This window comes from Lampetra fluviatilis, chromosome 45 (genome assembly GCF_964198595.1).
Source record: "Lampetra fluviatilis chromosome 45, kcLamFluv1.1, whole genome shotgun sequence".
NCBI classification, from domain to species: Eukaryota; Metazoa; Chordata; class Hyperoartia; order Petromyzontiformes; family Petromyzontidae; genus Lampetra; species Lampetra fluviatilis.
The window spans coordinates 4,915,129-4,941,421 of record NC_136319.1 but is presented as its reverse complement, the minus strand read 5'-3'; the positions used below and the strand labels follow the sequence as shown (position 1 = coordinate 4,941,421).

At 48.6% G+C, this 26,293-nt stretch overlaps 1 protein-coding gene across 1 annotated transcript; it reads left to right on the top strand.

The window, feature by feature from the left end:
• Nucleotides 1-1,172: 1,172 nt before the first annotated feature.
• LOC144947433 (E3 ubiquitin/ISG15 ligase TRIM25-like) lies at nucleotides 1,173-16,940 on the top strand. Its single transcript, XM_078876679.1, has 6 exons — nucleotides 1,173-1,730; nucleotides 13,004-13,099; nucleotides 14,403-14,636; nucleotides 15,674-15,696; nucleotides 15,931-16,034; nucleotides 16,396-16,940. Exons 1-6 carry the CDS (start codon nucleotides 1,173-1,175, stop codon nucleotides 16,938-16,940), a joined length of 1,560 nt encoding a protein of 519 aa, XP_078732805.1.
• Nucleotides 16,941-26,293: the final 9,353 nt, after the last annotated feature.

Genomic DNA, 26,293 nt, shown 5'->3' with positions numbered 1-26,293 from the left:
AAAACACCCGGCCATCCAGTTCACCATAGAAATGGAGGTAAATAACACACTCCGGTTCCTAGATATTTTGCTTGGACATGGTCTAAATGGCAAAATAACACACAGCGTTTACCGCAAGCGAACGCACACTGATGCCTATCTGAATGCAGATTTACATCATCACCCAGCTCAAAAATCCTCCTTTATCAAGACACTCATACATCGGGCTAGAACAGTCTCAGATAGTGAAAGTCTAGTGAGAAAGATTAAACATGTTAATGAAGCACTAAGGCAGAATGGCTACAATAATGCTCAATTAACAGAGCACTAAATGCCAAATCACGATCGCAAAGCAACACTGCTGAAAGCGATCAGAGTGGTAAAACAATTAAAATGCCATCTTTCTCAGGAGTAACTGACAAATTAGCCCGTGTTTAACAAAAGCAAAACATTAAAGTAAGATTGGGTACAGTACACAAAATAAAAATAAACTAGTATCTTGCACTATAGACGAATTGCCTAAATTACTAACAGAAGGTATATATCGGATTGATTGTTTATGTGACAGATGCTATATTGGTCAGCCTAGACGTAAGATCAGCGTAAGACTAAAAGAACACCAAATAAATATTACATGATTTCAAACACAACTGTTGGCAGTGGCAGAACATGATTGTCAACTCAATTTATTTTGACAACGTTGAAGTGTTGTGTAAAACATAATGATGCATGAAGACAAAAGTTTAAATATTAGTTGATAAAGATTGAAAACAATTAAAAACGATGCTGCTTTAAACATACTTTGAAATAAAAACAGATACACATGAGAAAAACAAGTTTATCTTTAAATCAGAATGTTTCTACAAGGTGCGTTTCCGCTCTGGAAATGCGCACAGCCTCACCCTACTCTGTGGGACAAACCAGCATTGCTGTCTCCCTCGGTGCTGCTGGGTTTGTATGAATGTGATACAACTTGAGAACTGGTAAAACTTAACAAAGTGCGTGACTGTGTCGCTACACCCACACAGGTGATTACGGCCGTCTTGTGGAACATTCCAGGGCGTGTCTCGTGGCGTTTATACCTCAACTGCAGGAAAAGTCAGTTCATTGCCTTGTTCGTCATTGCTGTATGAGCTGCTCACACAGCGTCTCCAAACCAGTGAACGACTGACTCCGAGGTTGAGCTCTAGATAATGGCGAGCGCGTCTCCCGGCGATGGTGTAGATAGTGAGTTGACCTGCTCCATCTGCCTGGGCACGTTTGACCGCCCCTCTACGCTGAGCTGCGGACATTCGTTCTGCCTCCAGTGCCTGGAAGCCACCTGGAAGCTGGCCGTCTCCTACTCCTGCCCACAGTGTCGAGTGACCTTTCCTCAACGACCCCAGCTGACCAGGAACGTGACGCTCGCCAACCTCATAGATCAGCTGCGAGTGACCGAGACCATGGCTGCTGCTGCTGTTATTTTCTGTGACCACTGCCCAGAAGGCAAGACTCCTGCAGTGAAGACCTGCCTCAAGTGTGAGACGTCCTTCTGCACGGAGCACCTCGCGCCTCACCTCGAAAGGGAGAAGTTTAAGGAGCACGTCCTCGTTCCGCCAGATGTGAACCCCGAACGCAAGTGCAAGAGGCATAACAAAGAGCTCGGGTTCTACTGCAAGCAGGACGCGAGTTTGGTTTGCAGGGACTGCACCATCGCCGAACACAAAGTGCACAATGTCAGCACGCTGGAGCAAGAGCACGAGACGCAGAAGGTGAGGACTTCTGTGAAGTCACTCAAAGGAAAACCACGCAGCGACACGAGCTAATAAAATCTTGAACTGGGCTCACAACAATGTCTTGGAATTAATGGGCGTGGATTGGTTTCTCTCTCCACCGTTGCTTCCCTTTCAGACTTTTCAGTCGGCACAGGTGAAATCGCTGGCCTCGTTTGTGATCGGCAGTTTTTGTTGTATGGTCGGGTGTTTGTGCGTGCCTGTAATCCAGCACTGTAGGGGGGCAGTGAGTGTTGGTGGTGGATTGCACAAATGTCGTGAAACTCCCTTCCCCAGGGTTGGGGTAGTCAAGGTGCCATAACCCTGGTTCGCGTGTGGATTAATCAAAATTTGTTTCCATCTGTATGATAATTGATTGTCCCCACTGCATCCCCCTAACCCTAAACTTTCTTCGTCTATTGTGTTTTTACCTTTACTTTCCTTTCCCAGATAAAAAATATAATCATTGATTAATGGCGTTTTGCAAACATCCCAATCATCGGGGCCACAGAGGCTGGGAAAATGTTGACGCCAGTTTTGGCTGCCTTCTCGCTTTTCTGTGGTTTCCTCAATGTTCAAAGCCACAGCTTGCAGAGATTAAGTACATGTATGAGGTTGGAACCTGCAATTTATTATCACCTCCTAGCATGGGTCATAATAATGATAATGTTTTGCATTTATTAGGCACCCTTCTTCACAATGTCGCAAGGTGCCATGCGTGAAGAGAACCAAAATAAAACTAGAGAATTGGGTGACGAGCCCGATAGGGACAAAGCAATTTCACAAACGTTGGCTGTTAAAAAGTTAATCGGTTGATGAATCTGCATTGAGTAAAGATACTTAATTCGGTTATCAGATTCACCGAGTCTATATTTATATGTTTAGCATGTGGCGGTGGCATACTATATTGGAGTTTGTCGCAATAATTATTCAATTCCTGCGATTCGCAACCCCGGTCAGAAAATCCGATGGGTTACGTCAAAGTCACTTCTCGTGATGTCGAAGCAGTCGGAACGACGAATGTTATGAGCGGCTTAACACGAAGTTTCACAGTCTGTTGCCGTATAGCACCACCCAGCCTGATGACGCTCGGCTGTCCATGTTCCAAAGGCAGATTTGACTTGTGCTCTATAGACTTGGTAAGATGGTGCCTCAGTTCGTTTCGGGAATCGTTTTTTGGCGGACGGTGGCATCACGAAGATTACGATTCATGTCACACGTTTCAATGAGAAAGCGACTGCTGAATCTAAGGCAATTTCTGATGGAGAGATTCTGCAGCAGCTCACCCAAGGGCAACTGCTACATCGTCAGAGTGTCTTATGAGGACTGGTGTGCTATGCTACCGCCAATTGGTCCATATGTAAAGATCTTTTTTTTCAGCATAGTGTGGGCAGAGACCATGTATGGGGCTTCTCAGATACCCAGGTTTCTATGTCGACATTAAAGGAGTTGACACAATGGCCGTTGCTGTAGCTTCCATGGGGAAAAGGTTGTTTCACGTAAGGCATCGACCTCTTGACAGGGCGAGAGTCATCATGGCCCCATGTCCACTAAATGTGCTCGTGTGAGAATGTTTGTCGAAGTTGTCGCTATAATTACAATTAAATATCACGAGGTTTATAATGCTGTGGATTCCGCGTATATTGAAAGCTATTTTTAACACGCAGAGATTGACACTTTTTTTTACAGGGTATTCAAAATTGGCAGCTGCAGCAATGTTAACCATGGAAACGCTACACACGGAACATAAACAAGGGACTTTCCCCAGCAATAGCGCCATTGGGGTATTAACGTCATCAAAATTATATATTTAAAATATATATAGTTTTTTTTATTGAGGTATGCGCACACAAGTCTGGAATAATGCAAGGGGGGTGGGGTAAGGGTGGCATTTTCCAGCACTTGCAGAAAGTCTAGGAATGGGGATAACAACATTCTCGGTGCCCAACACATCGGCGGCATGATGGTCAGAGTTCATGAGTTTGTGCTCTTTGCTGGGTGGTGAGAGGGGGGGGGGTTAAGGGAGGTGGGAAAAACAGTAACCAACGTTCTCGGGGTAGATCGGGGTGTAGGGAGGGGGTGACGAAGGGCCACACACACATTACAAATCATATAACATACACGCGGCTTTTGTGAGATGGGGTTACATCCTCTCCTCCATCTTGGGCCCATGCGCTTCATCCCGTCTCCGGGGCGTCTCCACCCCTCTGTCGTTTTAAACTTCCGAGGAAGGTGGGCGGGGGTTCCATCTGGCCTCAATATCCCTTTCTTTCCCTTTGTAATGCGGGCGTAAGCGACCTTCCGGATGTGACGTCACGGGGGGTGGAGTCATGTGACGTGGGGGGAAGGTTCGGGGCCTTAAGCGGGTAAACCGGAAGGGGAAGGCAGTCGGGGTGTGAGCGGAAAAGAGTGAGGCCACGCGGGCGAGTGTGGAGAGGGGGGGCGCCGACGGCCATCGGGAGCCAACCCCGAAGATAAGAGGAAGCTGCGGAGTGGTGTGCAGCTGCAGAGGAGACAGCCAGGAGGGCTGCGTGTTAGAGGCAGCGGTGTGGCTGCCAAGAGGAGCTGCGGAGAGAGAGAGAGAGGGGGCTGCTTGTTAGAGGCAGCGGTGTGACTGCCAGGAGGAGCTGCGGAGAGAGAGAGAGAGAGCAGAGGGAGAAGAGCAGCAGCGAGTACAGCCAAGGGGGGCTGTGTGAGAGAAACAGCAGCGGAGCTGCTGTTGTGGATCGGGCCGACATTGGAGTCAGCACCGTGGAGAAGCTACAGAGTAAAGACAGCCGTGTGGGTGTACAGCACGAACCGAATAATAAAGGACACTGAGCCAGACATCGTGGTCCAGTCGTTTATTACACTGGTGTCGGAAGTGCAACGGCATGTCGAAACAAGTGAGGAAGAAAGTTAATCCGGCGCCTGCATCGGCTTCTTCGTCCGACGACGACGAACTCCCTCCAACCACGGATCCTGTTGGGGTGGTGGAGGAGAGCCCGGCTGAGGCGACCACGGGAACGGGAGTGGAGGATGTTGGCGCGGTGGCGGGTCCGTCGACATCATCAGACGCGGATCAACGATGGCAAGCGATGGCGGTACAACTGGAGGCACTTAAGGACGTCCTGGCGCATCTATGCCATCTCGTCGCGCCAGGGACGATGGATGATGCAAGTGGTGCTCCGCGGGCCGCCACGTTGCCTGTCCTGCCGCCGCCATTGCCCACGCGGCAAGAGGCCGCCATTTTGCGCGCTCCGTGGCGCCAAACCGCCATCTTGGCCACGCCGCGGGCCGACGCCATTTTGAATTTGCCATCACAACCACCACCATTGGAAGACGGCGGGAAGAGGAGTCGGAGTCGCCACCTTACAACGGTTAAAGAATTTTCCGTCGGTGGGGACTGGAGCGCGTTCGCCTGCCGCTTCTTGGCGGCGGTACGCACAGCAAGATGGACCGATGCGGAGGCTTTGGAGGTGTTGCCGACTCTCCTGGACGACGAATCTGTCCGATTCTTCCGTTCCATAACGACCGATAAGAAGGCAACTTTATGTGGTGTTTTTCAAGAAATGGCCGATGCTTATGAGCCACCAGATGATGCGCATCGGCGATTCGCTCAACGACAACGAGCACCAGAGGAGTCGCCCGTGGCGTTCAGGGGTGCGGTGCTGGAGCTGGCCATGGCAGCTTATCCTGAGACGCCACAGGACCTGCTCGAGCCTCTCATATTAGGGAAAATGTTGGAGCTGTCTCGGGATCTAGGGATCCCCATGCCTGTGTGTGGGCATGAGAAGCTAACTTCCCGGACGGCTGCTAAGTGTCTCGATGCGCAATTCAACCTCCGTCGCTGGAAACAAGTGACGGCGTGGACGGGGGGGCCCGTCAAAGAAGGGGATGCGCTGGGGTGGAACCCTGCGCAGGCCGTCTATGTTCCGGATGACCGGGGCCCTCAACAACTGACGGCCGCCTCCGCTCCATGGACGGGACGCGGCGGGCCGAGACCGCGCGCGGTGCTACCAGAACGGGGCCGTCAGGAGGCGAGGCCTGCGTTTCGGCGCAACGAGGCCGAATGTTTCCGCTGCGGGCGTAGGGGCCACTACGCCAGAGACTGCTGGGCCCGCTTCCCGGCTCCGCCGCAGCAGGAGGCCTCGGCACCGGTCAAGTCGGCTAAAGATCCTCCGAAACAGGCATGTCGGCACGCACCAGACACTCGGCAAGGCTTTCCACCTCACCCACCACCTGTGTTGCGCGATCCTATTGTTGTTGTTAAAGAAAGGCCATCGACGGGGCCTTGTCATTCAGTTACGCAGTGGCGCAAATTGGCACGGAGAGTTGTCGCGGCCGCTACGGGTTCGTCCACTGTACCGGGGTCCATACAAGGTGTGGACGTGCGCATTTTGGTCGACTCGGGGGCGTCTGCGACTATTATATCGGATGTCATTTTCCATCTGTTGGGCATTCCGTCGGGGGCTGTGCGTCCGGTTTATGGGTCGTGCGTCGCTGCGAACGGGGGTAGCATGGGTATCGTGGGTCAGGTGGATGCTAAGATATCTATTGGGGATGTGTCGGCCTCGGGTGTTGTGTTGATATCGAGATCTTTGGCGGTTCCTTGTTTGTTAGGCACCGATTTTTTGGCTAAGATGCCCATTTTGATCAAAATCAATGAGAATTGTATTGAACTGCCGGGGGGCCGTCAAATCTCGTTTTTGCCGTCGCCCTGGGGGCGACCTGCTTCGGCCGTACAAGTGCAGGCGCTGTCCGTCGCATCTGTGGACATCCCACCTGGTACACAGATGCTTATACCCTTGCGGTATCGGAAGCCCCTGCCTGATCGGCTAGGAGCAGTAGGGGTCTTGTTGTCACCGTCCGCCACGATAACAACCGGGTTGGCGTTAGTGGGGGCACAGACCATCGTCCGGCCGGATCAATTACCGTTTTTACAGGTGCTTAATGCGGGGGGAGAAAACGTCCGTGTCCCGGCCGGTACGGTTGTGGCACATGCCACTACGGCGTTTGCGACCCATGATTGTCCACATAGCCGGGGAGTTGTTGCTGGGGTTTCCGAGCCAAGGAGTTCGGATGATCGTTGGGTTGCTCATTTATGTGACGAAAATTCTTCCCTGTCCATGGAGCAACGTGGTGCGCTGCGTAAATTGTTGTTGACATATTCCGATGTGTTCAGCTCCGATGATTTGGATTTGGGCCGCACTTCCTTGCTTTACCATCACATTGAGACGGGCGATGCTGCCCCTATTCGATTAAATTCGCATCGGATGAGTCCTGCGGTGCGAGAACACGTACGGGGGGCAGTGGAAGACATGTTGGCTGCGGACATTATATCGCCATCTAACAGCCCATGGGGCGCTCCAGTCGTCTTGGTTAAGAAGAAGGATGGCAAATTGCGATTTTGTGTTGATTTCCGCAAATTGAATAAGATATCGGTGGCAGATGCGTACCCCCTGCCGCGTATGGATGACTCCCTCGACGCATTGTCGGGGGCTAAGTTCTTTTCCACACTGGACCTCTCTTCGGGATTTTGGCAGCTTCCCCTTGACGAGTCCTCACGGGAGAAAACCGCATTCCGTACGCCGCAGGGGTTATTTCAATTCAACTGTCTCCCGATGGGATTGAATGCGGCCCCTGCTACATTTCAAAGATTGATGGAGCTCGTTTTGACGGGGTTGCAGTGGGAGACATGTCTTATATATTTGGACGATATCATTGTCTTCAGCCGCACATTCGATGAACATTTGACGCGGCTGGAGACAGTGTTCACGAGGATGCGTTCTGCCAAATTGAAATTCAAACCAAAGAAATGTCACCTACTGCAACGGTCCGTCCGCTATTTGGGGCACATTGTGAGCGCTGAGGGAGTGTCCACGGATCCGGAAAAAACGGCGTGCGTCCGGGATTGGCCGACTCCGGCCACCGTGGGGGATGTTCGGCGGTTTTTGGGATTTGCCTCGTATTACCGAAGATTCGTGCCGGGTTTTGCGACGATTGCGAGGCCTTTGCATCTCCTTACGGGTAAAGGACGGAAGTTTGTTTGGGGACAGCCGGAGGAGGCGGCCTTTCGGAGTCTGCGTGATCTATTGGCCACGGCCCCAACATTGGATTATCCCGATTTCGATCACCCATTCATTCTTGATACGGACGCGAGTGACACAGGTATTGGGGCGGTGTTATCACAGTCTAAAGGGGGTGTAGAGCGTGTCGTGGCGTATGGTAGCCGAGTCTTATCTCCTGCGGAAACACGCTACTGTGTCACTCGCAGAGAACTATTGGCGGTTGTTTTTTTCCTACGGCAATTTCGACCATACCTCTACGGTCGTTCTTTTATTGTGCGTACGGATCATGCGGCCTTGCAATATGCCCTTAAAATTGACCAGCCATCCGGACAGTTGGCACGTTGGTTGGACACGCTACAGGAATTTTCCTTCCAAATTCAACATCGGAAGGGAGTGCGCCATGCGAACGCTGACGCACTTTCCAGATTACCGCGGCGCGCCCCTTGTAAATGTGAGTCGGGGACGCATAGGTGTTCGCCGATTCCAAACCCCCCTCAGCCGCTCACGTTGGCCGTCGAGAAGTCGGACACTCCGATGGAACCGGGACCGGCTGACGGGGTTTTGAATCTGCCGCGGTCTGTCTGGATCCGGGAACAGATGATGGATGAGTCATTGGTGTCCTTGCGGAAGCGGTCTGCTAAGGACAATGGGAGTCCGAGTACGGCTGTGGGGCCGCAAACCGCTCTCCGAGATGGTCTGCTTATGTGGCGGGAGGGGTTCCAGGAACGTTGGCGCCTGGTGGTACCAACGTCCTTGCGGTTCGAGTTGATTAGAACCCTCCATTGTGACACTCTCTTACATTTAGGGGTGCAGAAGACCTTGTTGACGTTGCAACGTCATTATTTTTGGCACGGCATGGCGACAGATGTCGTAGGGCACGTGCGCGCGTGCCCTGCGTGTGCACAACGTAAGCCGCCGAAACATCCTTACGTGCCGCCTCTCCAGTCGATTCAGGTGTCTCGAGTCAATGAATTGGTGGCACTGGACATATTGGGACCTTTTCCACCATCGGCGAGGGGTAATAAATATTTGCTGGTAGGGGTTGAGTACCTCTCCCGTTGGCCGATGGCCTGGCCGTTGCCCGATCAGTCGGCCGCGGCCATTACCGACGCCTTTTTGTTTGGGTATATTATGGATAAGGGGGCGCCTGAGAGACTCCTCACGGACCAGGGCAGGAATTTCTCTTCTAAATTATTGGCGGAAGTGTGCGCGGGCCTTGGGACTAAGAAAGTACGGACATCCCCATACCATCCGCAGACGGATGGTATGGTTGAACGGCTGAACAGGACATTGTCTGCCATGCTTTGCCATACCGTGAGTGAACAACAATCAGATTGGGATCTGCACATCCCCGGGGTGCTTTCGGCGTACAGGATGACGCCTCATGCGGCTACAGGATATTCGCCGTTTTACCTTATGTATGGTCGGGAAAACGTGCCGCCGGTGGATGTGCAATTGGGAACTGGGGTGAAGGGACCTCGGAAACCACTTCCTGAATACATTCAGGACACGGTTCGCCGAGTCACGGAGGCGCGGGAGAATGCCCGCGTGGCTACGGCCAAAGCCCAGGCCCGGAATGAGCGATATGCGCGACGGTCTGAGGGGGAGTGCCCTTGGAAGGTTGGGGACCTAGCCTGGCTTCATTGTCCACAGGTACGTCCGGGGACCTCGCCGAAATTGCACAAACCCTGGCATGGTCCCGTACGCCTCATTGCGGTTCCCAACCCACAGTCAGCACGCGTCCAGATTGGGTCTCGTCGCTGGGTTGTGCATACGTCGCGCTTGAAACCATATGTTGCTCCCTTACATGATGCGTCATCCCCCAATGTTGCCTTGCCGGGGTCTGTTGCTGCTGACTCTCCCCTGCCTGCGTCCATTGATTTTGCTAGAGCGCCTGTCGTACCTGTTCCAGACAGGCCGGCCGTGACATTGCGGGGGACGAGGGGACCTGCTCGGAGGACGCCTGCCAGGTCTGCAGGACCTTCGAGCCCTGCAGCCCTTCCGACCCGGCTGCGGGCACGGTCACAGGACAAGCCCAAGACTAACTCTTTAGAGACACGGGACGGCGGTGGACTTCCAGCTGCGACAGGGGGTTTACCCCCTGTCGTTCCTCGACTCTCATCGCGTTCCCGTTCTGCGAGTGGGCCGCCGACCGTCCGGGACGGGCCGGCGACCCGCACACGTTCCAAATCGCTTACGTTTCGTTGATTGTTGTTGTCTTGTTATTTTCTTCTTACAGTAGTATTTATTGCATGCTTTTTGTACGTTCGTTGATGTTAATTGCGTTGTTGTTGTTGTTGTTCTTGCTGTTACATTGTATGCTTAGTGTGCTTTAGGGGGGGAAGCTCGGTTCGCCGCATTACGATTTGCTATTGGTCAGCCGAGGTCGGCTGGGATTTTTCTACGGGGGAGGGTGGTGTAATGCGGGCGTAAGCGACCTTCCGGATGTGACGTCACGGGGGGTGGAGTCATGTGACGTGGGGGGAAGGTTCGGGGCCTTAAGCGGGTAAACCGGAAGGGGAAGGCAGTCGGGGTGTGAGCGGAAAAGAGTGAGGCCACGCGGGCGAGTGTGGAGAGGGGGGGCGCCGACGGCCATCGGGAGCCAACCCCGAAGATAAGAGGAAGCTGCGGAGTGGTGTGCAGCTGCAGAGGAGACAGCCAGGAGGGCTGCGTGTTAGAGGCAGCGGTGTGGCTGCCAAGAGGAGCTGCGGAAAGAGAGAGAGAGGGGGCTGCTTGTTAGAGGCAGCGGTGTGACTGCCAGGAGGAGCTGCGGAGAGAGAGAGAGAGAGCAGAGGGAGAAGAGCAGCAGCGAGTACAGCCAAGGGGGGCTGTGTGAGAGAAACAGCAGCGGAGCTGCTGTTGTGGATCGGGCCGACATTGGAGTCAGCACCGTGGAGAAGCTACAGAGTAAAGACAGCCGTGTGGGTGTACAGCACGAACCGAATAATAAAGGACACTGAGCCAGACATCGTGGTCCAGTCGTTTATTACACCTTTAAGCAAGTGGTCGGTACCCGCGTGTGCTGACGGGGTGTTGCGCCATTGTCTCCGCGTAGGGTAGGTTCATGGTCTTTCCAGTTATCAGATCCAGAATATTTATTTATTTTAGAGTAATCCGATGAGCTTTAAAGCTTTTTTTCACAGATGTTCAGTAGGGGCACGGGGTAAGAACGTTACAACAACAAACACAATACCAAAACACGATAGTAGTGCAAAGTACAGGTAAGGTAAACAAATCACCCAAACACAGACAAATACAACACTAAACCATCCCCATCCTACCAGACAAAGTCCACTGAGGTATTAACTTATTGTTCAGAAGCGACATGGTAACAAATGATAGTGCAACAAAATATATTTTCGTTCTGTCTGCTTGTTTAAACCAAAAAAGCCTTAAATTTTGATTTAAAGTTTGTGTGACTGCAGGGATTAATATTCTTGGTTCTTTCGGTAAAGTCACGTAGAAGGGAAATAATAAAATAAAAAATATATAAAACAATATAAATTATCACGACGTTTCGACTGCAACACAAGCAATCATCATCATGTGTGAAATCCACAGCAAGAAAATTCCAAATTTCAAATTTTCTTGCTGTGAATTCACACCTGATGATGATTGCAACACAAGCTATCATCAGGTGTGAAATCCACAGCAAGAAAATTCAAAATTTCAAATTATCTTGCTGTGAATTCACACCTGATGACGATTGCTTGTGTTGCAGTCGAAACGTCGTGAGAATTTTATTGTTTGATATGTTTCTTATTTTATTATTTCCCTTCTACGTGACTTTACCGAAAGAACCAGAAAAGCCTTGCTGAGTCTCAGGACTGTCTTAACCAGGAGGATCCTGCCATGATTTGCCATTAGGGGGTGATGATTGCCGGGTGTAAAAAATCCCGATGGAGAACATTTGCAGGACACTTGGCAAATTTGGACTATGACCCACCAGCACACACATTATATCACGAGATCTTTAGTTTAGGGTGGTGTATAGTAACGCAGTGTGTAATTTAATGTTGGGTTTGTCTATGGCAGTGTATAGTATGGGGTATATCCGTGTGATGTAAGAAAAAAGTTTAGCTGGAGGCATATTTTATTTTTTGCGACATATAAGTGTAATGTATGACTTACTGTTAGTAGCTCAGCTTATTGGAGAGTATATTGAGTATATTGATGATATTGATGTGGTGGTTTGGCTGCTGCAGCTTCTTACTATAAAAATTTCCCTCCCTTTATTACTGCTAATCCTACTTCCTCCCTTTACGACTGCTAATCCGACATAATACACGAGCATAATATGACTTTGAGACCCCCCCACCATCTACACATTCCACAAATAGTGACTAATCCCATATCTGCATTTGCCATAAATATGCTAAATTCCTCTGTTGATATGTAAATTCCTTTGTCAAGGCGCTCTCTTCCTCTAACCCAGCTTAAATATACGCTGCCAAGCTTGGTGGTGTTCATTCGGACGCTGTCTTTCCGACAGCCCTGTTCTTCACCTGAGGACGGCTGCTTGCGTTGTGGCCGAAACGTCGTGAGAATTTTATTATGTTAAATTTTTATTATTTTATTATTATTTCCCTTCTACGTGACTTTGCCGAAAGAACCAAGAAGAGGTATCTTTAGTGTCCACTGTGAGTGAAACAGACGGCGCGTAGCATCATTTAATTTACAGCAGTATTAATCAGGGCAGGCACTGGACTTGAACTGTGAACATCTGCAACGAGGGCAACCATGCTACAGCGAGGCGATGTCACCATCCCGCTGTGGAAGGGGTCTGTGGAGTGGGGTTGAGAGAAGGTAATCAAGGAGCATAAACCGTCATCACGCAAACTCCGGTCATCCTTGCAGTAGTGGCTTTTTGGCTGGCCATCGTTCGAGGACAGTCACTGCATAGCGAGGCGTTTTCGGATGCATTTCTGCGGCCATCTGGAACGCTCTTCCTTCCGATATAGGGAAGCAACTGGAGCCATGCACTTTGAAATCAAAATTAAAAACGAAATTCCTTAAAACTCCTTTTTGCATTTAGTGTGTTGTCATTCCTCTGATTAACACGGTTGTCTACATATGATGCGAAAGAAGTTCTACATACATCCAGAGTTTGGAGTCTCTACTGGTGACGTATGTATGTTACACTTCTTTCGCACCATAAGTTGCCAACCGTGCTAATCGGAGGTGCAAGAGAAGGACTACAAACTAACATCTCGCCTCCTACAGGATCAAGTCGGAGAGGAGACGCGAGCGGTGGAGGAGAAGAGGAGGGAGGCGGAGGCGTCTGTTGGACGCATGGAGGCCACTCGCAAGGACGTGCAGGTTCTGTGACCCCATAACCTCCACCTTGCGTGAGATCTGTGACTCTCTGTTTAAGGACAACTCCGTAGTTTCAAGTGAACTTCGTATAACAAACTTCCCCTCAACATTAACTAATCTCCTTCACTCGCTAGTTTCCGCTCCGCACTCAAAACTCACTTGTTTTCCCGAGCTCACCAGACAACCCCTTATTTTCCACCGCATATCCGCCATCGCGACTTTTCCCTCTTCATTTTCTCATGGCTCTCACTCATTTCCCTTTCATTCAATCCGCTCATCATCACTTAGCGTAATACATTTTGCTTTCACCGATTTCACACATCACAGATTTGCCCATTGCTTTCTATCATCTATTTCAGTAACCTCATCTCCACCATTACATTCATACGTAATATTGTTAATTCTATGTAAAGTGCCTTGTTTAAGGCGCTATTTAAATTATGTTAAGATAAAGCAATACAGTAGTCCAATGGTTAACGTTTTTAATCCACTCCACGAAAACTACGGTTAACCAAAATAACTGTTAATTGAATTCACTTCTGAGTTGAAAAATACGTAAAAATCACAGAGTTTGCAGGAGAGCTGGTTCCACTGGCTAAACAGAAAACGTACAATTGTAAACAAAGGCAGTTGAGGTCTGAACGCTCATAAATGGTGCGTCGCTGATCGGCTGAGGCATGGTCAGAACCGACTTGCGATCACTCAGATTGGCCTAAATTGGCACCCACGTACATAGAACATAAAAATATCGATAGTCAACATTTTACCATTAGTCGAAACCATGGGATCCTATGGAAGCCGAAACATTAATCGAAAACTGGTTAACCGATTTCACTGTTAACTGAGGGACTACTGTATTAGTGTCTCGTTCCGGGCTTCCCCCATTTATCAAAAGAATGACGTTACATCTGAATCCACCACCCAATAATGTGGCTACAAAAATGTTTAGTTTAGCAGATTACATTTTTTGTGCATAAACGTCATATTTATTTCAAGGCTCAGATGTAATGTATATCCCTTTTAAAGAACAATTACATGTTACATCAACTCACACCAGTCTATAATACCAATTAATTAATGGGTAGCTATGAATATTTTGGTAACAATGAGGTTGACATTTTTGCTTATAAATGCATTCAGCAATGATAAATGTCCCGTATGTAAATGCCTCACAACGATTCTTTAAAGTGTCATCACCGACGCAATGATCTGTCCAGGCGTTGTTTATCGGTCAAAGGAGAGCAAATTCGCATGTTTTAGAGCTGTAGGAATAGGGAACGATTTAAATCCACGCTTGTCTCAACAGGGATCAATGACTGGTGTGAAGGAGCAAATCAAAATCAGGTGCACCAGCCTGAGAAAGGCACTGGATGAGGACGAGAGGGCGGCTTTACATCGCGCGGAACTGAAGGAGAAGGGGCTGCTGTCCCAGATCGACAAGAACATCGCTCATTACAAGCACGAGATCAGCGAGCTGCAGGCAGCAGCCGCGCGCTTGCGCACTCTGCAGGAGGAGAGGGACTCGCTCACGTTCCTACAGGTAGAGCGCTCGCGAAGCCAGGGCGAGTGCCCCAGTTTGGCAGAGCTCTCGGAAGTAGAGAGACTCCTGGCTCAAAGGTTCACGTATATTAACAAATGTGTGTGTGTGTGTTCAACTACGGTTGCTGAGCACAGGCCCCCAAGGCGTATTAAAAAGTGGCTTAACACGTATGAGGCTTTTGCGACCAATGTCATTCATAATAGAGGGTTTTTTAGGGTTGGATCGCGTAAATATATAAATGTTGTGTCGTTAAAACCCGCCACCACCCGACACAGCCAACTAGTAAGGGTTGTCAGGTTAATAAAACGTGTCAATTCGTCACTAGTAAAGCACACCGGTGTGTTGGAGAGCCAAGCCACAACATTTACAATCTGAGTAACGTCGTGCTCAGATTGGTGAAACGTCGTACTCAGATTGTAAATGTTGTGGCTTGGCTCTCCAACACACCGGTGTGCTGTACTAGTGACGAACTGACACATTCTGTTTACGTGACGACCCTAATTGGTTGGCTGTGTCGGGTGGTGGCTGGTTTTAACGACACATTTATATTTAAACTCGATCTAACCCCAAAACAACCCCTCTTACGGAAACAACTGGATTGCTGCTGATAGCATTGATAATATGTCAAATTACAACACACGCACAGTTATAGGAACTCTGGATTAGTAAAGGGGGAAATTCAAGGATGAGGAAAGGAAAAAGAGAAATGTGGTATCCTGCAATACGGTGGGTAAACAGGGTACGGAGGAAAGAGTCATTCCTGCATAATGCGTCCTTGACATTGGAGTCATCAAGACATGACGTTTATTGAAACGGTGGCTGTGGTTGTAACAAACTAATTATAATGACACTCCCAGATGAAGGGTTCAGATGATCGGAGCTGGAGAACATAGCTTCACTCTTTAATGAAAGATACGGATTTGTTTGCAATGCAACCGTTGGCTAAAACTTGATATCAATATGCCAGTCATGGGAATCAATTAATTCGAATTATGGAGATAGCATCACACTTACGCTTCTTTCTCTCTATTCCACAGGGGCGTCTGAAGGAGACGTGCAGGTATAGATCATAAATCATCACAGATAACACACGAGGTTGCGCAGTGTGTGGACCGTGGGCTATCTGATGATGTATGTGGTGATGATGCTGTGTGTGCTGACCCTGTGTGTTAGTCATGGGCTGTCCATGGGGGCATGGGTTCTATGTAACGATGCTGTATTTAAAACATCGATTACATGCGGTACTGATATGTGGGGTGATGCTGACCGATTTTCCTAATTGTTGAACACACAGGAAAGATGCTCCGAAGAAAACCCCGCCCTCAACTCCTACTCCACTGGACGCCCCCACGATCCGCTCCCTCGAGAGAGTCATGGGCAAACTCCTGCCCCTCGTCTGTGAGTTTATCACTCTTGCTTCAGTATAGACGGGTGGCCTGTGCTGTGCAAACAGCTGAATCCCAGATACTAGGATCCTGGTTTCAACCTTCAGTTTTAACTCCTATCCAGGATAGTCAATGGCCTGACTGATCAGCATGAAGTACGGTGAAATATTTTACAAGACCCGCATGGCATCAGCAGAACCTTGTCCAGCAGTGTAATTGACAAAGTAATGTACATGTTATGATTTTGACCATTATGTATTAGAATATGTATTACCGAATGCTTTATTACATACTGCGCATGCATTTTAATACACAACAGCTGTTATTATACTTGTGCTGTAATTACACATGCATTGTTATTATCTTTACTACAGATGGATGTTCGCCGGTTCTGGACCCAAACTCCGTCCACAACAAACTCCAGATTTCTCCAGACCTCAGGACGCTGACAAAAACCAGTGTCTCCCAGCGTCGCCCCGATCACCCGCATCGGTTTGATTGGTATTACCAAGCCCTGTGCTCTGACAGCTTCTCGTCAGGTCAGCACTACTGGGAGGTGGATGTGGGAGGCTCGGAAGTGTGTGCAGTTGGAGTCGCGTACGAGGCGGTCTCGCGGACAGGCAGAGAAGCATCCAGCCTGGGAGGGAACGACTCATCCTGGATTTTATTACGTAAAGACAACAGCTACTCAGTACGCCATAGCGGGGTATTTACCTCACTGCCAGTGAGGGATCCTCCCTGGAGAGTCGGGCTTCATTTGAACTGGGAGGCGGGGCTGCTGTCGTTTTACCGTGCCGAATCCATGGAGCCTTTGTACTCAATTCACCACGCGTTCACTCGGCCTCTTTACCCCGCCCTGTACGTGGGGGGTAAAGATGGTGAGACAGTGACGATTTTGGACATTAACCGTGGGTGCTGAGATCGCTGAGTGTAAACAACACAGAGCAGACACACAGCATATAAAAAATACAAAGACGCAACATAACACGTTATATATTATATAGTAGTGGCGGGTCGTTTATTTTACACCTTGGCCTTGAGTGCTATCCTCCCGCAATTAAACCGCCTTCGAATAACCTCACCATGACACTAGGGCTATAGGCTATTGTTATTCGACATAACCACCCAATATTCACAGTGACAGTAACCTTTATCAAATGGTATAACGTTATTTAGCACGAGGCTCAACACCTATGAGAGTTACAATACACTAATTGCAGAGATATGAATACATGGTGACTGAAACCAACAAGGATGTACCACATTTTGTTTCTTTCAGTAAAGTTACTTAGGTATTATATACCTACGTGACTTTACCGAAAGAACCAAAGAGTATGGATTCCTGCAGTCACTAAAGCTTAAAATCAAGATGTACCACTATTACGCTCTATGACAGGATGCTGCATCACAAATATACATCGCATAGCCCAAATCAATGTCATTACCAAAGAAACAAGAACAAACTCACAAAAACAGTCACATTTTAATCATACGACCACCAAGCAAGCAAAAATTCCGTAAAACACAAATTACATAATCAGGATTCAACAGGCTTAACCACAGAAAAAAATCCAAAGCACTACACCTAAAATATAAACGTCACGAAAGAAAGTTTAAATAAATCTTAGATGATGCTACGTTATGTGCTAGCTAGTTTTACATCAGTTAGCTAACTGGCCCAACGATCACGCCACACGAAAAATGCTAACGTAGGCGGCTAGGCCAGCTAGACGGCTCCGGCGTGTCAAAAAATACGTCCAACATGGCAAACTCGAAATATGATTGGTTAAAGAATATGACCAATCAACATCATCATCGTCCCGATTTGCTTCAATGGCAGAGGGGATTCACTCGACATTCTGAAGGCCTCAGGGTAGATTTTTCACCCGGAGAGGCAGGGACAGCCGCACTGGAAGCAGTGCAACTGAGGGAGAGAGTAGCAATGAAATTACGTTAATAGACTGATGGGAACGAACTTTGTAAAATACATATAGCATTACTGAAAAAAAATTATAAAAAAAAATTCTGATTCTGACAATCTCTAGGCCAGCAGAGAAGGACTTGCTGGCCCTGACGGCCCGCCTGTGTTATATAGAGTAGCTGTGGTAGAGTTATGGTACAATGATTGTAGTGTATTATATCCATAGTAGTATCGTTTATATTATCAATTTCAAGTCCAACTTTATTTTGATTAACAATGTGGGAACTCAAGAGACTAGGATGAGTCTCATTTTCAAGAGTGAACTGGGTATTAGTCTCCCAGTAAGGGACTATGATCGTTGTTGCTGCTGCCGTGCATAATCTAAATCGAGTGATTTGCTGTGTAATGTTCGATCTACTGTTGCGAATGACATCAGGTTATCTTCAATGTCTACTGGGAAGCAAACGGCGCCCAGAAGTAGTGTAGGGGTGTTGCGGGCGAGGAAACGGACAAACACACAGGGGTGTCTACACCCACACACGGGGTGTCTACATCCACGTCCGCAATGGTAAACCCTGGGGGGCTGTGGGTGGTCGCTGGGATCCCCCATAGCCCCACCCCTCGGGGGTAATTGGTATAAAAGGCGAGGAGCCAGAGGGCTCGGGGTCGAGTATACAAGCTGAACCAGTGAAGACGGAAGACCGGCAGATAGGCCCTGGAACTCCCATAGCTCGCTGTCCTTCTCAGGGCCGGGCAGGGCAAGCCAGAGGCGCGGCCCTAAGAGCCTTAGAGCCGATGTTCTTATAAGAGCCGGTCTGGTCGGCTGGGTGCCGTGATCCGTGCTTAACCAGAGCCGGATCAGACAGCCTCCCCTAGCACTCTTCGCGGAGGACCTGGGAGCAGACCAGCCGGGGATAGTGCTACAGGTCTTCCCTGTTCAGGACGGGTGAAGGGGCCGTTACCCCTTCAAGTGTTGTATCCTTGCCCAAGTATTGAAATAAACGTTGTGCCTCAACTACGTCGTCCGTGTCACGAGTGAACCCACTACAGTAGTATCATCATCATCATGGCTATATCACCTGCAATAATTATCAGGACGAGCCGTGCTGGCTTTCAACTGCGAACTTTCGCAAACAGGCAGAGAACGCGCCACCCCCGCGAGCCCAGGGGCCGGCAACCTGCGGCTCCGGAGCTGCGTGTGGCCCTTTGTCTGCCTGCATATGGGCAGCCGTTTTTTGAAAGAAAAAAACCTGAAATTATTATACTGGAAAATGAAGTACACATGGTCCCCGCTTATACGACACAATGAATTCTTGGAAATCCCGTCGAAATTGTTTACTCATAAATCGGACTCTATTTTCTCAAAGATGCAATTATACTGACTTCATACTACGTTTCACAGTAGAAACATCACTTGCTGATGTGTGTTTTTTTATCCATTTTATTTGCGAAATTTAACGTGTGATTAATAGATTAAGTCCACAAACATACCTGAGATCAACAACAGTTTCATGCCAAGTCATATCAAAAACCAGACTGACTGTTAATGTATTAATATAAATTACAATGGATATATATTATTGGTTGGGTTATTGACAATTATTGAACATACATTTTGCAAATAATGTATGTACATTCTGGTTTAGTTTCTTTGCTTTAAAAAGGTATGGTGCATGATGTTATTTCGTTTCACTGCATAATCCACCAGACGGCGCTGTGTGCACAAACCTTCCGAGAGGAAATTTCAACAGTGATGGTAATGTTCGTGCGGATTAACAAATTGATGGCACGTGTTCTCAATCATCGCCAGTTGTTTTCAAGCTTCTTCGAGAAGTTAACAGCCAATATTATGATCTTATCGTGTTTCACAAGGTACAGTGTCTTTCCAAAGGGGTGCAGTCCTGGTGAGAATTGTGTCATGTCGAGGAAATTAGCCAACAAACTAAAAAAATAACCCGTAAAAACAAAGTTTTTCACTATAAATCCTTTATATGCGTGGCGGCTAGAGTCCTCTTGTCCTCTGGCTTGAGATGGCTGCCACCTATGGGTCAGATGATTGTCTGCCAGCATTAAGCAATTGGTAATTAATTATTTAAACATTTTTCCCTAAACAGTGTAAAATTTTGGAGAAAAATTTTTCACGAAAATTAATTGTCACGCACAACGAGTCTGTGTGGAAAATGTCAGCTCGATTGGATCACTGGAAGTGGGTTAAAAAACGACCGAAAGATTTGCACGGTCGTAAGCAAGCAAGCACGCAAGCACGCAAGCAAGCAAGCGAACTCAATATAAAGGATTTAAAAAGTGGAGGAAAGGAAATGGGAGTAGGAGGCCATATAGTACTAGTTCTTGTGAATGAATGGCCGGTATGATGGGGGTGCCTGGGGAGATGGGATGGGCTCTGGATACTTACACCACTTCTGTTAACGCATGATGATCGCTGCTCCCGGGAGAAAACAAGAACGACAAAAATTGAACATCGCGTTTTGTGTTATTTTATTTCTGGTTCTGTTCGGTTACGATTTTCCTCCTCTCCATCTGCTCCACTCCATCTTCTTACCCCTCCCCTGCAAATAGCCTGCTCCTGACACTTAACCCTACCGCGGTAGGGCAGCGAGCCCAAACGCACCCTGCCAGACCATAATTTTGAGGGTGTATCACTTCGGATTTGGTTCACGTTACCTGTTGTTTGCTCTTTGGCCCCCTCTTTGAGGTCTACTTTGTATTATGGGTTCTTGAATAACAATAAAAACATATTGTAAGTCTGTCGTTGAACTTATTTTGCACCGTACGTAGCCAACCGTGATAATATGTGGGACACTGTGTATGTACATATGTTTAACTTCTTTCGCACCATATGTAGCTAACCATACTAATCGGTGAGTAGTGAAGACTTTAATATGTTTAATTATAATTGAATGTTATAATAGTTTTTTCAATCTTGATTTGAAGCTTTCGTGACTGCAGGAATATATACTCTTTGGTTCTTTCGGTAAAGTCACGTAGGTAGAAGAAATAATAGATCACGACGTGTCAATCGCAACACGCTCTCTGACATAGACATGCTAATATTCTCATTGGCACGCCTCCGGTGGCTGGGCCGTCTCACATTGACATGCTAATCTCTCACATTTACAGCTTCACATCAATATTTATGTAAAATTCCTTCTATAGCTCCACTCACTTACCCTTGGGTTGGACCCACCAAAAATCCTATATAAACTCTTGTTACAGCAGCTATTTCTTATACGTGAACAGTTCTCCTGCTGTGCTTGTTTCACACCTGATGACGGTTGCTTGTGCTGCGATCCAAACGTCGTGATTTATTATTCGTTCTACCTACGTGACTTTAACAAAAGAACCAAAGAGAATAGGGTTTTCCCCTGCATTAACCGCAATGCTTGTGGTCAGAATGCAAACAAAAAACATACTGTGATAATGTATGCATTGTCCTTGAAACTGGTTGGCCCACACCAGAGACAACTTTCTTTTTAGCCTCGTCTCAAACGGCGTTAGACCAGAGGGCACTAAAAGGCGTGTGTTAACGAATTTTTATTTATTGACATATAACTTGATTCAAATTAATCTTTAACATAATCTAACGCAAAGATAATATCAACGTCTTAAATATGACAGGGAATGGGTCACTTTTTGATGTATTGGAGATGAAAAAATGTACAACAGTCGAAGTGTATTGTTTAAAAAACGAAATAGACAACATTTTCATGTTAGACTTGAAGTTTTTGCTGTGGTTGTCCCCGCCTAATGACGGACGCTTGTGTTGCGCCCAAAACGTCGTGTTTTTTTCTCTTCCTACGTGACTTTACTGAAAGAACCAAGAGTATAGACAAAATGTATTCCATTACCTATCTTGTTTATTTAAGTCAGAATGTGTGTTGGCACCTGCTGTATACCTGCTGTGGTTGCGTGCAGGTATCTTTGCGTGTGATCCGGGCTCTCGAAATATTTTTGGTCAAAGACAAACAAAAGTATCTTCTCCTTCTTTAAAAGGTTGCCGACCCCTGCGTAATCCCAGGTCACCATCCCATCAGACATAAACACGGACGCGTTGGTTCTTTCAGTAAAGTAACTGGCAGCAGTTACATTGGGGAAACGAAACGACACGTCTCAGACCGTGCCCGTGAACACAAGGCAGATCTAAAACACGGTAGGATCAATACCTCTACTGTTGCCGATCATTGTTTTAATGCTGTGGGCTCACACGAAATAGATTTTTCCAAGACGGAGGTACTCTGCAAACCTACCGGCTACCTTCAAAGATTTGTTCATGAAGCCATCCAGATATATCAACACAGACACAACTTCAACCGAGTGAATGGGTACAAAACTGAGCAATCATTGGAAGGACGTTATTAACCAAGTAAACTCTTAACTGACTGTGATGTTTCCATCCTACCTGCCTATGTCAGCTTTTATTTCGACACTCTGTGTGTCTCTCTCTCTATGCCTCTCTCATTCTCACATGTCCGTTACATTGCACTCTCTTGCCTTTGGATTGCACTCTCATACTCACAGGCCCTTTGGATTACACCCGTTGGGTTGCACTTCCTCGTCAAGGAGGCCGCTTTCCTTCTTCTTTTCTACAGTTACATGCTAATTTCTCAGATTAACATCATGCTAATCTCTCACATTAACATAGCCACTTCCGTGCCCTCCAATTTCTCACAATAACATAATGCTAATCTCTCACATTAACATAGCCACTTCCGTGCCCTCTAATTTCTAACATTAACATCATGTTAATCTCTCACATTAACATCACTCGCCCGGCCACATCTTTATGACCCTTAGGCTACACCAATTTCAAACCTTTAAAACAGTCTGCCTCAGCGCAGACCATGCTTTCCCACCTGATGACGGACGCTTGTGTTGCGCCCCAGACGTCGTGATTTATTTTATTTTATACTTACGTGACTTTAACGAAAGAACCAAAGAGTATGGATTCCTGCAGTCACAAAAGCTTAAAATCGAGTTTGACACCCTGATAATATATGCATTGTCCTTGAAACGGATTGGTCCACACCAGAGGCGGTGTGGAGCCCCGTCTCAATTGGTGCTGGACCAGAGGACGCCAAAATGTGTACAGCTCAAAGACAATGCACTATCAAAGTAATGAGGGCTCAGGGTAAGCATCTACATCATTAGACCTCCACATCCCTGGCCCGGTAGTCCTTGGTAGGCGAAGCCCCAGCAGCGTAGTAGACTCGGTAGTGTGGCCGCCCGATGTAGTCGGCAGAGCGGGCCGACAGCCATACAGGGCGTTGAGGTAGCCGCGCCAATGTACCAGGCACGGAGGCCCTGGAGAGACGAGGCGGCAGTGGCATTGTGTCTTGGTGAGAGGGCCGCCCGACGCGGTTGCCGGAAGAGCCGGGCACCAGGCATCAGGGCCCTCCTGGGCAGGCGAGGCCACCGTGGCGTCATTGCCTGGCGAGAGTGCCGCGTGAAGTGTTCGCCGGTGTGGGACGGTGGCCACACAGGGCGTCGAGTTTGCCGCGACCGAACACCGGGCAGAATGGCCCTGTACAGCCGAGGAGGCAGTGGCGCCCGACACGGACGCTGGAGTCGGTCGACAGCCATGCGGGCCAGCGACGCAGTTGCGCCCACGTACCAGGCACGGAGGCCCTGGATATTCGAGGCCGCGGCGGCGTCGTGGCTCGGTGAGGGAGCAGCCCGACGTGGTCGCGAGAACCGGCCAACACCATTGGTGTAAATGCTTACCCCGAGCTCTCACTCTGATGGTGCATTGTCTTTGAGTTGTGCGCCTTTTGGCGTCATCTGGTCCAACCCATGTGAGACTAGGCTCTAAGGAAAGCTGTCTCGGGTGTGGACCAATCAACTTCAAGGACAGTGCACATTATCAGAGTTATGGTTTTTTTTGCATTATGACTGCAGGTATTGGTCTATGCAAACATGACTCCTTGTAAAAAAGGTGTCAGTTTTGTTGCCAGATAGAAGGGTAAAAAACCAATTATCAGCCGGCCAACAGTTACACAGTGTGGCGGGGCCGCAGTGCCCACCTCCCGAGCATGGGGGCCCTGGTCAAGCAAGACTGCATTGGCTGGGTCACGCAGCCCAAGCAGCTTCTTTTTGGCTGGATAGAGGGGGGCTTAATGGGCGTGGCAGAGGTTTGAGAAAAAACAGATTGATGGGTGAGTGGCTGAGTGAGTGGGTGAGTGAGTGGCATGGGCTGGAAAAGAGATGGAATGATGCGATACACAAGGATGTGGACCTGAGTGGACTTGCCAACAATTGGTACCAGCAGTGTCAGGATCGGCCTCTGTGGAGAAGACTCATGAAGGACGCTGCCACTGGGCAGTTGGAGGCAGTCGCACTGCAACAATAGTGGAGGGAAGAGAAGCAAGGCTCACAATGATGAGCAGAGCGCCGGGCGGCTAAAATGCAGCAAGTTGGCGCAGTAGGGGGCACAGGTGGTGCATCTGCCAGTCATCTCAGTCGGTCAACCTTGGCACCTGCAAGGTCTGTCCTGTGACTTCCTGCCAGCAGCGGGCTGTCGACACTTCACTTGGCATCAAAGTGCACCTAGCCTGGCACAAGTTTCGTGGTGAAGTCATATAGCTGGTGGTATTAAATGTTCTATATGTTTAAAGTACTATTAGGTTAAGAATAAAGTGCTGTAGGTTTTGTTTTATTAAATTGTCATAATGTAAATCCTTGGGGTCTGTGAGCCAAAGTGATTAATATAGAACCCTATGGGAGTCCCAGTGATTAACACTGAACCCTACGGGAAAACCCAGTGATTAACACTGAACCCTATGGGAGCCCCAAAGATTGACACTGAACCCTACGGGAGCCAGAGTGATTGACACTGAACCCTATGGGAGTCCCAGTGATTAACGCTGAACCCTATGGGAGTCCCAGTGATTAACAATGAACCCTATGGGAGCCCCAGTGATTGACACTGAACCCTACGGGAGCCCCAGTGATTGACACTGAACCCTATGGGAGCCCCAGTGATTAACACTGAACCCTATGGGATCCCCAAAAATTGACACTGAACCCTACGGGAGCCCCAGTTATTAACACTGAACCCTATGGGAGCCCCAGTGATTAACACTGAACCTTGTGGGAGCCTCAGTGATTAACACTGAACCCTGTGGGAGTCCCAGTGATTAACACAGAACCCTGTGGGAGTCCCAGTGATTAACACTGAACCCTGTGGGAGTCCCAGCGATTAACACTGAACCCTGTGGGAGTCCCAGTGATTAACACTGAACCCTATGGGAGCCCCAGTGATTAAAACTGAACCCTGTGGGAGTCTCAGTGATTAACACTGAACCCTGTGGGAACTCCGCATTCATTCATTGAAACTCAAGAACCTCGGCGGAAGCGGAAATTCAATCGCGGGCGAAACCGGAAATGAAATATTTCCGGTGACGTCAGAGTCAACCCGTACAGACGCCGCGGTGAGTGGTGATGGTGCTGGTTGTGGTGGTGATGGTGGTTGTGGTGATGTTTGTGATGGTGGGGGTGATGGTTGTGCTGGTTGTGGTTGTGGTGATGTTTGTTATGGTGGGGGTGATGGTGGTGATGGTGATGGTAGTGGTGCTGGTTGTGATGGTGGTGATGGTGGTGGTTATGGTAGTGATGGTTGTGATGGTGGTGGTTATGGTAGTGATGGTGGTGGTAGTGGTTGTGATGAGGGCGGTGTTGTAGTGGTGAGCGCTACGCTGTTCTACGAACCTGGCGACCCGGGTTCGATTCCCGCTCACGGCCAACACCGCCAGTGACGATTATCTAAACCGGTCCTGCGCCTCCCCTAGGTCGACTCAGCCTCAAATGAGTTACCTGGTGTAGCGTAGTTAACATCGCTAGCATTGAGGGAGACAAAGGCGGTCGGGCGTTGTGCTGGCCAACCACCCCCTCGTGTGCCGTGCCGGCCTTCATAGGCGCTGCTTGCTAATAGCACTTGCCCCTACAGCCTGTTACAGGCAGACACGGGGGGGATGTTGGTCTTTTCATGGTGATTGTGGTGATTGTGGTGGTTGTGGTGGTTGTGGTGAAGGTGGTGCTGGTTGTGGTGATGATGCTGTTCATGTTGATGCTACTGCTGTTGATGCTACTGCTGCTGCTACTGCTGCTGCTACTGCTGATGCTGCTGATGCTGCTGATGCTGCTGATGCTGCTGATGCTGCTGATGCTGCTGATGCTGCTGATGCTGCTGATGCTGCTGATGCTGCTGCTAATGATGCTGCTGATGCTACTGCTGTTGATGCTGCTGCTGCTGATGCTACTGCTGCTGATGATGATGCGGATGCTGCACTTGCTACTGATGATGTTGCTGATGCTACTGCTGTTGCGACTACTGATGC

Excerpts from the sequence above, each read along its gene's own strand:
- LOC144947433 (XM_078876679.1), top strand. The coding sequence starts at position 1,173 with ATGGCGAGCGCGTCTCCCGGCGATGGTGTAGATAGTGAGTTGACCTGC. Across the intron at positions 13,100-14,402 it reads CCACTCGCAAGGACGTGCAG|GGATCAATGACTGGTGTGAA; the intron begins GTTCTGTGACCC and ends TTGTCTCAACAG. Across the intron at positions 16,035-16,395 it reads CAAACTCCTGCCCCTCGTCT|ATGGATGTTCGCCGGTTCTG; the intron begins GTGAGTTTATCA and ends TCTTTACTACAG.